Genomic DNA, 14,011 nt, shown 5'->3' on the forward strand with positions numbered 1-14,011 from the left:
ATAATGGCCGATTTTCAGTATTAATGGCTACTAATGGCTACATGCCAATTTTCCTATTAGTGTGTGGCCATTAGCGTGGGAGCCTCTACTACCACCTATTTTGAAGGCAGTAGGAACTCAAGCCCTAAACCTGTGCCAGTTGATCTGTGCACGGTACAGAACACCCCATAGTTCCTAAATTAGGTGCTTACATTTTTAGGATCCTAAATTTAAGCAGTCAGGCCTGTCAGCTTAATTCTCTTTGAATATTGGGCAGCTAGTGTTAAAATGAACAAAGAAGGTGGGGGGGGGGGCTATTGCTATGTTGTGGGTGGTTTTTTAGCTTTTGCTGGTATAGGTTGGGATATTGCTAAGGTTTATTGTGCTGGTAGTGCCTCTGGCGCTTCCTCTATGAGGTTCTGTGATTTTGCTGATGCTGTTGTCTAAATAAACCTTTTATTGATAAAAAAAAATGAACAAAGAAGACAGGAGAAAATGTATTTGTCTTTCATAGTTTGTATAGTGTGAGGAGCATTTTCAATATGACGTCCAAATCCTGTGTAAAATGTTCAAAGATCCAGTGCCAAACAGTTTGGATTGAAAATTGCCCTATTTTAGATGTTTTTGTGCTTAGTGCATCTTTCTTTAAGGATTATTTTCAAACAAAAAATGTCCAAGGGGAAACACCCAAAAACAAGCCATGGGAATGTTTTGGGGGCAGCATTCTTACTATACTGGCCACACAGACATTTCAGCAGAGCAGTGGGGCAGCCTAGGGGGGCACTGCAGTATGGTTCAAGTTTCCAAGTTTCTGCGAAAACTGGTGGCCATTCAGCGAGTGGCTCAGGGCCGGGCAGGATCGCAAAAAGCTCACTCCTTCCCAGTGCACCCTCTTGTCCAAGCCCACCAGGTCATACGGCAGGCCTGATGGAGGCCTGCAACCAGTCCAGGAAGGGGAGGGGGCGGGTGGATGCTGACCCAAATATAAGATGAGACCCTCATTTTTTGGCCCAAAAATCTCATCTTGTATTCGAGTGTATACAGTATATGCAACTAGTGTGTACTTTTAACAGTTTCTGATGGCCTGTTTCTACATTGTGGTTGCCAGAAAAAAGCAAACAAAATATTAATTATTAGAAAAAGGTTAGAGAACAAAACAAAAAATATCATAATGCTTGGTGTGACCACATCTTCTGTATTGTGTGCAGTTCTGATTGCCACATCTCAAAACAGGTATAGTGGAACTGGAAAAGATACAGGAAAGAGTAATCAAAAGGATTAAGAAGATGGAACAACTCTCAAATGAGGAAAAGATGGAGACATTGGGGCACTTCATTTTGGAGAAGAGACAGCTGAGAGGGCATACCATAAAGTTATTTTTTTAACTACATACATAGTTAAGCTCTGGAAATCATTGACAAGAATGTGGTAAAAGCAATTAGTATAACTGGGTTTAAAAAATAAAAAAAGGTTTGAACACATTTCTGGAAGTAAAGTCCATAAACTATTACTAAGGTAATCCAGGGGAAGGCCACAGCTTGTCCCTGGAGTTAAGTAGTATGTATTCTTGTTACTTTATGGGATTCTGCTGGGTACATGTAGCCTGGATTGGACTTTCTTGGAAATAGTACTGGGCTAGATGGATCTTTGGTCTTGCACAGTATGACAGTTCTTATGTTTACAGTTTTTATTCCTTGCAGAGTTGCGGACAAATTTGATTGTATTTGGGATAGAGGAGCCCTTGTAGCTGTTAACCCATGTGATAGAGAACGGTTAGTATCTTTTAATTTAATAAATTGAATTTTTTATTTTTTTCAGTTTATATGTATTGCAGACTCCTAATTACGTATTGCCACAGACCAAAATATATTTTTGGAGATCTCTCCCCCATTTGCTGTTGGTCTAATCTACATATTTAAGTCCCAAAGCAAAGTCATGTACAGGAGACTGTAACCTACCCTTATCCCTAGTTCCTCCGGTCTCATCAGTTTTCTTGGGGTTTTTTTTTCCAAGTTTTTATTAGGATTTTTATATACCGTCTATCAAGGTTATCTAAGCGGTTTTTTACAATCAGGTACTCTAGCATTTTCCCTCTCTGTCCCGGTGGGCTCACAATCTATCTAACGTACCTGGGGCTATGGAGGACTGAGTGACTTGCCCAGGGTCACAAGGAGCAGTGCGGGGTTTGTACCCACAACCCCAGGGTTCTGAGGCTGTAGATCCGACCACTGCGCCACACACTCCTCCCTCTTCCCAGAGACAGTGTAAGGGTTTCTGGCACCCCCTTCCCTCATTAATATTAATAGCGGGTCATACACACTCCTTTTCCCACAATCCTACATCCCCCCACAATGCTGTAATTTAATTAAAAAGATTTTAGAAATGATTATAGCCACTTAGCTTTTTATGCTGATGCCCCTATCTTGGACAACAAAAGTGTGTTGCAGTCCGAACTGGTGGCTGGAGCCACAGTCTCTGTTCTGGGGAGTGCCGCTTACATGGGTGATCCTGACTATGGATGGCAACCTTTTCGCTGGGGAGTTTATTGTGAGGGTAACCCTGTGCAGGGATGTTGGTCACACTCACAGATCGACCGGCTAGAGCCAAGAGCCATACACCTGGTGCTACATGTGCTTGGAAACTTAATGCAGGACAAAGAGGTATGAGTTTGCTCGGATAATCAAACAGAAAGGCAAAGAAGTGTCTTGCCTCAATATGTAACAACCAAACACAGAAAAAAGGCAAGCGATATGTCAAAATCCACCAAACGGTTACTTTATTGTTGTAGAAAGGCACAAAATATTAAAAGGTCCCAATTAGGATCCCAGTTTCAGCATCTATGGATGCCTTTCTCAGGGGACACTCCACCAGCCCTTTCTACTACAATAAAGTAATTGCTTGGTGGATTTTGACATCTCGCTTGCTTCTTTTCTGTGTTTGTTTGCTCGGGTAATGCAATGGCAATAGCCTATGTCAACCAGCCGGGAGGCACCAAGAGTGCTCCACTACAGCTGGAGGTCCAAATGCTGTTTCATTGGGCATAGAGCCACCTGTTGGCCCTATCAGTGACACATGATACATGTAGTGAGAGTAGACAATGTGCAAGTGGATTTCCTCACCTAAAAGTTCATACTAAAATTATTCAATGAAAAGTGCTGTGCTAGAGTATGTGGCCACTTTGCACTTTCACAATTTTGATACATATTGGTGATTTGGGAAATTTATTAAGCTTTTATTTTTCCCTGGTGCAAATGTTTGTTTATGACTTACACAATTTTTTGACTAAATTAATTGCACTATAACTGGACTAAACGATGTACGGGGCCGTTCTTATTTAGACTCATTGTCTGGTGCTGGTCATCTATGAGTTACTATCCGAGCCCACAGTCCCTAGTTTGCATGTAATGGGCCCATACTGATGTCCATTCTATTAATTTTTCTTTAACAGTTAACACTTAATTAAGTCCAAACATTCTCCCCAAGGGATCAAGAGTGTTAGCCAACTATGACAGTAAAAATTGGTCAAAAAAGGAGGTGGAGGCAATTAGGTCAGTGATGGAAATATAAATCTTTAATGGCTTGGTTCTGGACTTGAAATATCCTCATCCAAGTAGGTTTCTGAGACCATTTCTCTCCACGCTCTCAGTTAATACCCTTTATTGGGATTTGTTTTGTATTTGTGGATTGTTCTAAGGAATCCCACATACCATCTTCCAGGATTTATTCAGTATTGGAGGGCATCCTTCATATACGTCTTTAGAAGCTCCAATGGTGCCAAATAATGGGAGATAGGAAAATTCAAGAACCTAAATTCCTGGCTCTCATTAGATTTTCCATTTTTCCCATTGAAAGTGTAGTGGTGTACTATCCTTACTATTAGATATTACTGAAGTTTGCATAGTTGTAAGTGAAGAATCCACTTTATCAAGTCTGCTTTCAATCGAGATTGAGTCTCATGTTCAGTCACCTTAGTAGTAATTTTTGTTGAAAACTGACAGTTTAGAAACAGTACTTTGTAGAGAAGTTTCTATTCGATTCACCACTAACCAAACATCTTGTAATGTAACTATCTTATCCAAAGAAACAGAACTAGTATCTGACCCAGAAATCATTTGTACCGGAACTGGAAGAGAAGCAGCAATAGAATCTTTGCTCTTTCTCAAAGATTCTGTGGCTTGATGGCATTTAAGAGACCTCAAAGGACCTCTCTCTCCAGCAGCTGATGTTGTCTGCGGGAGGTGCCTGTCTGTAGCTGCAAAAGGAGCCCTCTGGCCAAGACAGTCCTCCAAGTTCTGCGGCTTGATGACGTTTAAGAGGCCTCAAAGGACCTCTCTCTCCAGCAGCTGATGTCAGCTGTTGTCCATGGGGGTGCCTGTCTGTGGCTGCAAAAAGCCCAATCTTTCCATGATACCTTCCTTGATAATCTTCTTTCTAGTAAAAAGACACATCATTCTTGAAGCCCACCCTGTCAGATGTTGATTAGCCTGCTTGCTGACTCAGACATGTCCATATTACCAGATCTCTTGTTTCTTTCCTCTGTCCAGCACAGTTAAGGTTAGGGGAAACCACTGCTATTTGAAAAGACCAGGGAGTTTCTTTCAGAACTCCAAGACTGTTAGTGCAGGTTGCACTCAGGTAAGTGGCCTGTTCATTCCACCTCATTATATGTTTAAATGTTTTCATGATTATTTTGTGTTAAATATTGGGATATGAGCAGGACAGACTTGATTTTTGGGTAGAGTCCCTGTACCCCTTCCTATTATATTTTCTTCTCTAGGGCTGACCATCTGCTTTGATATGAACTGAGGAATTACAGTACAGCCCAGAGAGAGGGGAGGCGGAGCAGAAAAATGTAAATGAGGCTCACTACACAAGATCTCGCAATCAGAGATTCACAACCCACAGGTTCAAGAATATTGTGCCTATTTACTAGAAAGAAGATTATCAAGGCAAGTACCTAATCTTCCCTTTTTGACTTAAGCGCTATTGTGCACCTAACTTAGGCAGACGCATTTAGGCCAAGAAATCCCTGGCATAAATACAGTGCGCCTAAAAGTCAGGATGTCTAGTGATACCTAACACAAGTGCTAACCATAAGCCTAGCTTTTATAGAATCGCACTGAATGCAGCATTAGTCAGTGCCAATTTTTTTAGGTGACCTAAATAGAATCAGGCCCAAAGTGCAGAAGAATATTTCTCTCTGTAAATTCAGTATGCACAAGACGTCACTAAATGGAAGTTTAAGAGACTGAATTTACAGAGAACTATATTCTTGTTTGCAGTGATTATTTTTCTTTGTTTAAAAACATTAAACATATAGTTCTAAAGTACACTGCATACTATATATGGTGTGCCTGGCATATTCAATAAAGTAAGCAATTTTACATCTAGCATAGTTCCCAAGGATTTCATCACATACAGTTGTCCTCTTTATTTCAGAATATGAACCTTTCCTTTCTTATTGAATTCCTGTGTGAAATAGTTTCATTAGCCAGAGTTTGGTGTAACCCAGTACAGGTGTTTAAGACCTGAAGCCTGAGCAATGGTCACGGCCCAGAACATATGGAAGCATGAGCTGTCAAACTGTACCAACAGGTCATTAATACTCGAGCTTCAAGTCCAAATAACAATGTCTGGTACTTACTGAGGGCTCTTCTAGCTGTCTTGCTCTATTTTTGCTTTTGTCATTTTGCATTTTCTCCTGCTTTTTTTTTTATTACATAAAATGGACTTGTCCAGTCTTGAAAGTTCACATGCAAATTTCATATACTGTTTATGTTTGTCCAGCAACAAGAGACAAGCCTTGAAGAATCTTATACTTCCTCATAAAATTAACATTTATTTTGATTGTATTTTTAGCTACGCAAATATCCTGACTTCTCTAATGGAGAAAGAGTGTCGTTACCTCTTAGTTATCGTTTCCTATGATCACACCAAGTTTGGCGGTAAGAACATCCTGTGTTAAGCATTACCACCAAATTGAGGGTCATGGTGTTGAAGATCTATTTATTTTATTTACTTAAAACCTTCCAGTGTTAACATACATAAAAGAAATACAAACAAATATCAAAAGACAAGTACAACATATTGATATCTCTCTTCTCTTGCTCAACCTATTACAACAATATCTGACTGACATAAATGCATGCATAAAAAAATAGGTCTTTAATAGCTGCTTCAGCTGTCCCGTGGCACCACATACAAGAAAGTATCCAGGTATCTTGTTTCATAAGGAAGGACCCACTCCAGAAAAGATCATTGCCCTCTTTTCAGTGTAACATATCATGGTAAACTTCCCATTATGTAATTGCATCCCTGCCTCAGATCTTAACCTTCGCTGTGGGCAATATAGTGATACATTACATTACATTACATTACATTACATTACATTACGGATTTCTATTCCGCCTGTGCCTTGCGGTTCTAGGCGGATTACAATATAGAAATTATCTGGGCAGTTCCAGTAGAATTACATTTCAAGATAAGGGTAAGTTACAGGAACAGTAAAGGATTATGATACTTCAATTTCACAGAAGATAATACATATCACAGAAGATAATACATATCACAGAAGATAATACATATCACAGAAGATAATACGTGTCAACTGAATCAAGTTAAATCGGGTGTAGTTGACACGTATTATCTTCTGTGATATGTATTATCTTCTGTTATATGATACCACTTGAGATAAATGTCAGCAGATCCCCAGATACAATATCGTCTGATGAAGAAGAGACAAAATTTTATACTGCATGCGAAAATATAATGGCATTAATATATGTAAACATAGACCTCTCCCATGATCAATCGTGCCACAGCATTCTGAATCACTTGTAAAGCCTTGCATTGAGATGCTGTAATCCCTTAAAACAGGGCGTTGCAGTAATCCAATGAATGTAATAGATTCCTGTTTTGCAATCTAATTATGTAAACCGAATCTAGCTCTTAACTCTAGGAGATGATACGGTATATAAATCTAAGATTTAGATTAGATAACATCCAGTAGCGTGGTAAGGGAGGCAGCGTCCCAGGAGCTGTCTTAGCAGAAGCACCGCCCACCAGCAGGACAGTAGTTCAGCAGCGATGTGGCTGGTGGAGATCCTCAAGCCCCACCAACTGAAGATTCTAGGCATCTTTCCTCCCCCTCTCCCAGCGATGGAGGGTCTCTTAACTGCACCCCCCTGTACCTCTTAAATCCTTCTATTCTTCACCAGCAGCAAGTAGGGATTCCTAACCTGCTGCTCACGCTGGCACTGAGACCTCCCTCCCTCTGATGTAACTTCCTGGTCCTGAGAACAGGAAGGCTCAAACTGGTGTAACAGCAGGTAAGAATCTCTGCTTGCTGCTACTGAAGAGCAGAAAGTTTTAAGAGGTACCAGGCAGGAGGGAGTGCAGTTAAGAGATCCACCCCCATCACCAGTAAGGATAGTGCCCTCTGCCTCGGTTACCACCTTCCCTTGCTGCACCACTATGACAGTGAAATAGCACCCCCTACTGGCAACACTGTAGGTGAAAGACTCCCACTCAGTTTAGAAGGAACAGTAGTAGTAAAGGTCCCTTTGAGTTTAGCTCTCTTGCACAAGAACTCAATATGAAACTTGTACCATTTACATGCTCTGTTCACAAGTTTAAAAGAGACTAAGAGCTAGATGCACTAAACAGTATCGGTAAGACTGCTTGGGTCCGCTTTGATCCAATTCTAAAAGAGCTATTGATGCACAAAAAATTTCACATGCAAATGATTCACATGGAGGTTCGTCATAATCCTTGTCTCTCCCATCTGATTGATCGCTGTGAGAGCGATTCTCACACATAATTGAATTTTGAGACTTAAAAACAAAACAGGATGTCCCTTTCTCTGGGCTTAACATTCCTGTTTTCCAGAGGTTGCTAGAGTAACTCAAAAAGAAACAAAAGTTTTTGTTATGTTTTTGTTACTGCGAGCTAGAATTTTGCGGATGGGAGTTATGTTTTATCTTAAATATCCTTGTAAATGTAATAGTGAGGTAAATTAATGTATAGTTCGTGGGGAGGTGTTCATTGCAACTGACACTTTTTCTTAGTGATAAATCTTTTGCTGTTGTTTCTAACCCAATCCCAGTTTCTGAGGTGATTCCCCTACAATGATGAAAAGCTATCTAAATTTCTATTCAACCCACCTTGAAATAGTGTCTCCTTTTTAAATTGTTTCCCTTTTCCTTTTTTAATTTAGTGGCTTGTGTTGGGGTGTGGGCATGCCCCAAACACCATGATATTACAGCCAGTAATTCCACTTTATTCTGTTAGTGTTCTCACATACAATACCAAGAGAAAATACAGCAAAAACTTTTGGTATTCTGCTAACGGTTTCAAGATTATTAGGACATACATGAACGACACAACATTAGAAAACAAGTATGCTGTTACCTTACATAATGACAAGAGAGGGAGGTGTTGCTTTCCCCATATAGAATGCACTGTGTCAGTGAGAGCAAGGCCCCCCCCCCTTCATACAGGGGCTTTAGCTTTTATCTGTTTTTCTGCATTGCCCACCTTTAGGACTAATGGATTTTCTTAAAGTTCAGATGACCTTATTATAAGTCAAGTCTCACGAATAAACATTCCTGGTTTTCTTTCATCCCTTTTGTTGTTCCCAATTGGTCACAATTCTACCAACAGTAAAATTTAAACTGTCTGTTAATTTCAGTGCTGTGATAGATGACAAGCCTTGATCTGTTTATACATACCACCCCAGGACAACAGGTGTGATGCCTTGTACTCTCTTATCATGACAGGGAAACAAGATGGGAAACTCTGAGGAGTTAGTATTAGGGGAACACAGAAAATGCCAAAGACTCAGGGCCGGATTCTCAAAACTCACCGGTGAAATCCAGTGATTCGATGTAGTGGCTATAGTGGAAGCGTTTTGACTTTTACAGGCGAGTCGCAGCATAATTAATTTATTTGATTTTCTATACCATTCTCGCAGGGGAGCTCAGAATGGTTTACATGAATTTATTTACGTACTGAGCGGTCAAATCTTACTTTCCTGTCAGTGCCTAAGCCAATCAGTGCTCAGATACTGACCAGAAAGTAAAGCTTCAACAGCTCAGACCCTACCAGAAAATTTTGCCCACAAATGTAGTACAATGAGGTTACAAAATCTCCTGGCAATGATAGAGAATCACCCAGAGTGCTCGTTTAAATATTAAATGAGCCCATTTTACTACCATTTTAATAATAATGACCTCATTGTATTATATTTGCTTGGCAGAGTTGGAGTCTGCTAGGAAGCTCGGAAAAGACCACGGTGAGACGTTCCAATAATCGGCCAGTAAAATACTGGCATGCAAACCGGCTGGAGCCGGTTTAGTGACCATCGTTAAGGGCATGGTAAGTTTTGAAAATCCAGCCCTCAGTGTTAATTAGAAAATGGCACAGCATTTTGATAGCTTGGGGGGTTAGAAGGTAGTTGAAACCAGAAAAACTCTTAAAGAATAATTACACTTCAAAGGCAGACTTTATAATTATGCATGCCCTTATTTCATAAGAGAGAAAATATTTTTCCAGTGTAATAGTACTAATATACTCCACATTCATAAGGAGAAATGAGATACGCGATCCTCAGAGGGTCCAATTGCCCATAGATTCAAATGGGTGAAAACCCATAGAATCCGATCTTCATGGGATCCAAATGTATCTTATTTAATATATTTTTTCTTTTTTCTTTTTCTTTTATCCAATGATAAATCATGAATGAATAATCTTTACTTAGCTTATATTTAGCTTTAAACAGGGAGCGCCTCCACCTGCCCTTATTTCATGGCAGCAAATAAAGCTTGATGTCTATTGTTTAAACAGACATTTTAGTGCTCTAAGGCCTGAGGTCATATATCCTGTGTCCTGATCATTCCCATACCCCAAATGTCTGTCCATGTGGCGTTTCTGTGTGTGCAAGCCAATTGCAGTTCCTGCAAAATTGTAGTGTTATGCTATTGTACGTTTCTGCACATATCTAGCACAAACATTGAAATTTAAGGGTACTGCAAAGCCTAAGCCTCTTCACTTGCTACTGCTTCATATTGTAGAACAGAGCTATTCAATTCTGGTCCTCGAAGCCCACAGGGAGGGCAGGATTTCAGGGTATTCACAATGAATATGCATACCATAATGCATGATATCTTGAAAACATGGCCTGCCTGTGGACCAGAAATGAGTAGGCCTGTTGTAGAGTGTAATATTGCCTTTCCTGTTATTTTTGTGATATACTCCTCAACTATGATCACAAATTTGTTCTTGAATTTTCATTTCCTAATTTTAAATATAAAAAAAATAAAAAATCTCAAGACCTCCAGAAATGCCACTCCTCCAGTGATGAGCACGAATACTTATAGCCTGCTACTATCCCTAAATGTAAGTTCAGAGTAGGTTTACAATAGTAAAGATAGGACAATTTCAGTCCTGAATTATATTTAAGAAACAGTTTCAACTTCAATAATTTGTGGAAAAGAATATAAAGAGCACTCTTCACACAACACCCTCATACACAAAGTAAAGCGGTTCTCAATTTCTCCCCAGTCAGTGCCCCATATCATCTCACACTAGATAAATGTACCTCATTCTCAAGAGCCTAAATTTTGTTCTTAAGAGCAGAATTCTTTCACCCAAGTAGCATCTCATTTGAATAGCAAACCTTTTTTCTGTACACTTTTCCATAAATGTGCACTTGTTATAGGTTTTGAAAACTAATATTTACTTGCCTCTGTGTTGCAGGGCCACCATTTTATATTCCAGATTCTGAACTTGACAAATTATTTGGTGAGTTACATAACACAATTTATAAATTGAAAACCAGATTTGGTTTATATACTTCAACCTAAATAATGTGCTCACTGGGACACCTTCACAATAAAGATAATTTATTTTTTGGGTCAGATTCAACTAAAGTTTGCCTTAGAATATGGAAATCTTGTAGCATTTACCAAATTACATGTTTCTGTACTGATTTAAACCTTATTTCTGACACATATCTCTTGCTTACAATTGATTTGGCCTTTTGCAGTTCATATGAGTAAATCTGTCTCTCGGCAAGTCCTCCTTGTTGGTGCTAACTTGCTGTGTTTGCCTCCTAGATTCTACTTTTAATGGGGGCTCATATAGAGCAAAATAGCTGATGACAGTTCTCTATGCCAAGTTACCTTAACCTATGTTGTCACTGCAGAAACACTCTCTTCTCTTCTCCTACCCCCTGCAGTAGGGTTTACACACTCCAAATTGTTTCAGACAATACTCTGAAATTTGTTCAGATTTTAGCTCTTCAGCTATAGCTTCCCAATTTCCCTCATCCCCTCCCCAAACAGCATTAGCAATCCTGCACTGCCAGTAATTCAGCCAGCCAATAGCATCGTGCAAACTGCAGCAACTTGTGTGCGGACAGGCTGTCTGTCTGCCTTGGTCTGCACACTATGGCACCACCTGCAAATAGCATGAAGGAAAACTGAGCGGCTGCTGAGCTGATAGGTCAGGTCCAGTCTACTTGGAGGAGAGTGTGGCACAGTGGTTAGTGCTACAGCCTCAGCACCCTGAGGTTGTGGGTTCAAACCCTGCGCTGCTCCCTGTGACCCTGGGAAGTCGCTTAATCCTCCACTGCCCCAGGTACATTAGATAGATTGTGAGCCCACCGGGACAGATAGGGAAAATGCTTGAAGTACTTGTATGTAAACCGTTCTGAGTGTGGTTCTATAACTACAAAAAGGGGGTATACAAGTCCCTTTCCTTTACTTCCTGTTGCAGCTTAGGTCTGTTGATGCTCAAGTATGACCAGGAAGCTCAACCTTCCCCAGCTGCACTGGATTGTGCTTTGGTCCTCCTCTTCTTCTCCCACTGGTTGTCTGTTCTGCTATGTTGAAAGATTGTTCACTACCTCATTGACTGCCTGGTCCTCATCAGTGTGCACTAGTGCTGCCTGATTCAGTGAAAAATATTTCAGTTCGATTCAATTCACCCTGTTGAATCGATTTTTCTTTTCGATTCGATTCATTTTCAATGACACAGCTTCTTAAGTTTAAACATTTTATTTAAATAAGGCAATATCAAGGAAATCGGGTGGCACTACCATATTCCCCCTCCCCAGTCCCCCTCCCCGATTCTCAGCTTCCCCAAAACTAAAATCCCTATTTACTGCCAATAATGTTACTTGTACTTTTCTATTCCTTTACAGGCTCATTTTGCTGTATTAAGTATCTTGAAAAGGCTGATGCACTCAAGGAACGGCAACAGAAATGGGGGCTGGATTATTTTTATGAAAACATGTATTTGCTCACACCAAAGGGCCAATCTTAGCTGAATTACACACAAAATGTGTCAAATATCTATTCATGAATCCCTTTATATACAGAAGGTAAACACTTCTATTCTGTGCATCAGAAATCTGTAGACTGAGTCTTAGTTTCCCACTGGAAAATCCTGGAGATAAGTTGCTGTGCACACTTGGGCAAGTACTTCTGAATACTCTTACAGAATAAAAGGTACCTGTCAGAGGACACAGCTTCATCTGCAAAACTCTTTGCTATTCTGTTATCAGACACTTTTATTGCTTTGCTTCTGGTCATCATCTTTGCCATTTTAGATCATTTTTCTTGCTTACCCTCACTGGGAGATTTCCCGGTATCTTTAACTCTGCTTCGTCCCTGATCATTTTTCCCTGTTTAATTATCACGCCCAACTTTTTGACATGTACCACCTTGTCTCATGTTGAGCTCCAAGATTTAAGACTGTAAAATAAATAATGCTCATTCCATACTCTCTATTGTTGATATATCAGGTTAAGCGCTCAAACTATACATTTCAGTATACTGAAATTCCTTGTGGTGAATTACTATATAATGAAGGCTTGCTGTATTTTAAAATAAGCGAGACTGTAAGAATTCTCCATGAAATGCGTTTTGGTTTAAATTGTTTACAAATCTTCACGTGTAGGGCCTAATATTTGTACTTCACCAATAGGCATCCTCTAACCAGAAGTACCTGTTTGAAGCCTGTTATACAAAGGCAATACAGTGGTACCTTGGATTACGAGCATAATCCGTTCCAGGAGCATGCTCGTAATCCAAAATGCTCGTTTATCAAAACAAAGTTCCCCATAGACAATAGCAAGGATTGGTTCCAGAACCCAGGGTCTGTACCTGTCGGGGCCATGTGCTGCAGCGCCGTCTCCTCCGTCTGCCTCCTCTGTCCGTCATCGGAAGAAGAACCTGACAGTGCCGCTTCGGGGGGAATGCCAGCCGCCGGAGAACCCCATAGTGCCGCTTGGGGGGGGGGATGCCAGCCACCGGAGAACCTCGCAGTGCCTTCAGAGGGATGCCTCCTCCATCCGCCGGCCAGCCCTCCACGTCGGATGCCCCTCGCATGCTGGAGAGCCCCCACCCGAGCCCACGTAGCCGAGCACCGCCCCACTCGCACGACAAGCACCACGCCGATGATTGAAGCTGTGCGCGTCGCACGTAACGCACAGGAGGGACAGCACCCGGCCGCGCAGGCCCAGACAGAGGTCCTCCAACCTGTGGAAGGCACCCGATGTAGAAGGCTGGCCGGAAGATGAATCCCCTGTAAGTGCTCGTTGATCGGGGCAGTGCTCGGTTTGCGAGTCAAAAAGGTTGCTGAGTGTTTTGCTCGTCTTGCAAAACACTCGCAAACTGGGTTACTCGCAAACCGAGGTACCATTGTATAGGCTTTTGTAAAACTCATCTCCTGTAGTACACAAATACTGATGTACTCTTAACAAGTCATTTTTTACTAAATCATCTAGGGCAGTGGATGAATATTCATGAGAGAGTTTTGTATGCAATGCTTCCACTGCATGCAGATCTCTTATGAATATTAATTGTGGATATCCTGAAAACCTGATTGGCTGTGGTGCCTCTAGGATCAGGTTTGGGAACCACTGATCTAGGGAATATATGGTAACGCATAATTTACTTGGTTCAATCTATTGCTGCATTCAGCAGCACTTTGTCCTTTATTTTAGAAGCCCCATTTGCAATTTATAAAT

At 40.8% G+C, this 14,011-nt stretch overlaps 1 protein-coding gene across 1 annotated transcript in view; it reads left to right on the plus strand.

Moving 5' to 3' along the window:
- TPMT (thiopurine S-methyltransferase) overlaps positions 1-12,762 on the plus strand; it is a 45,114-nt gene extending 32,352 nt beyond the window's left edge. Inside the window, exons 6-9 of the mRNA XM_033934584.1 lie at positions 1,680-1,751; positions 5,839-5,924; positions 10,735-10,779; positions 12,182-12,762. Coding sequence (XP_033790475.1) covers positions 1,680-1,751; positions 5,839-5,924; positions 10,735-10,779; positions 12,182-12,303 — 325 coding nt within the window. The 3' untranslated portion in view covers positions 12,304-12,762. The remainder of the gene's footprint in view (positions 1-1,679; positions 1,752-5,838; positions 5,925-10,734; positions 10,780-12,181) is intronic.
- The last annotated feature ends 1,249 nt before the right edge of the window (positions 12,763-14,011 follow it).

Source organism: Geotrypetes seraphini, chromosome 2, assembly GCF_902459505.1.
Source record: "Geotrypetes seraphini chromosome 2, aGeoSer1.1, whole genome shotgun sequence".
NCBI lineage: Eukaryota > Metazoa > Chordata > Amphibia > Gymnophiona > Dermophiidae > Geotrypetes > Geotrypetes seraphini.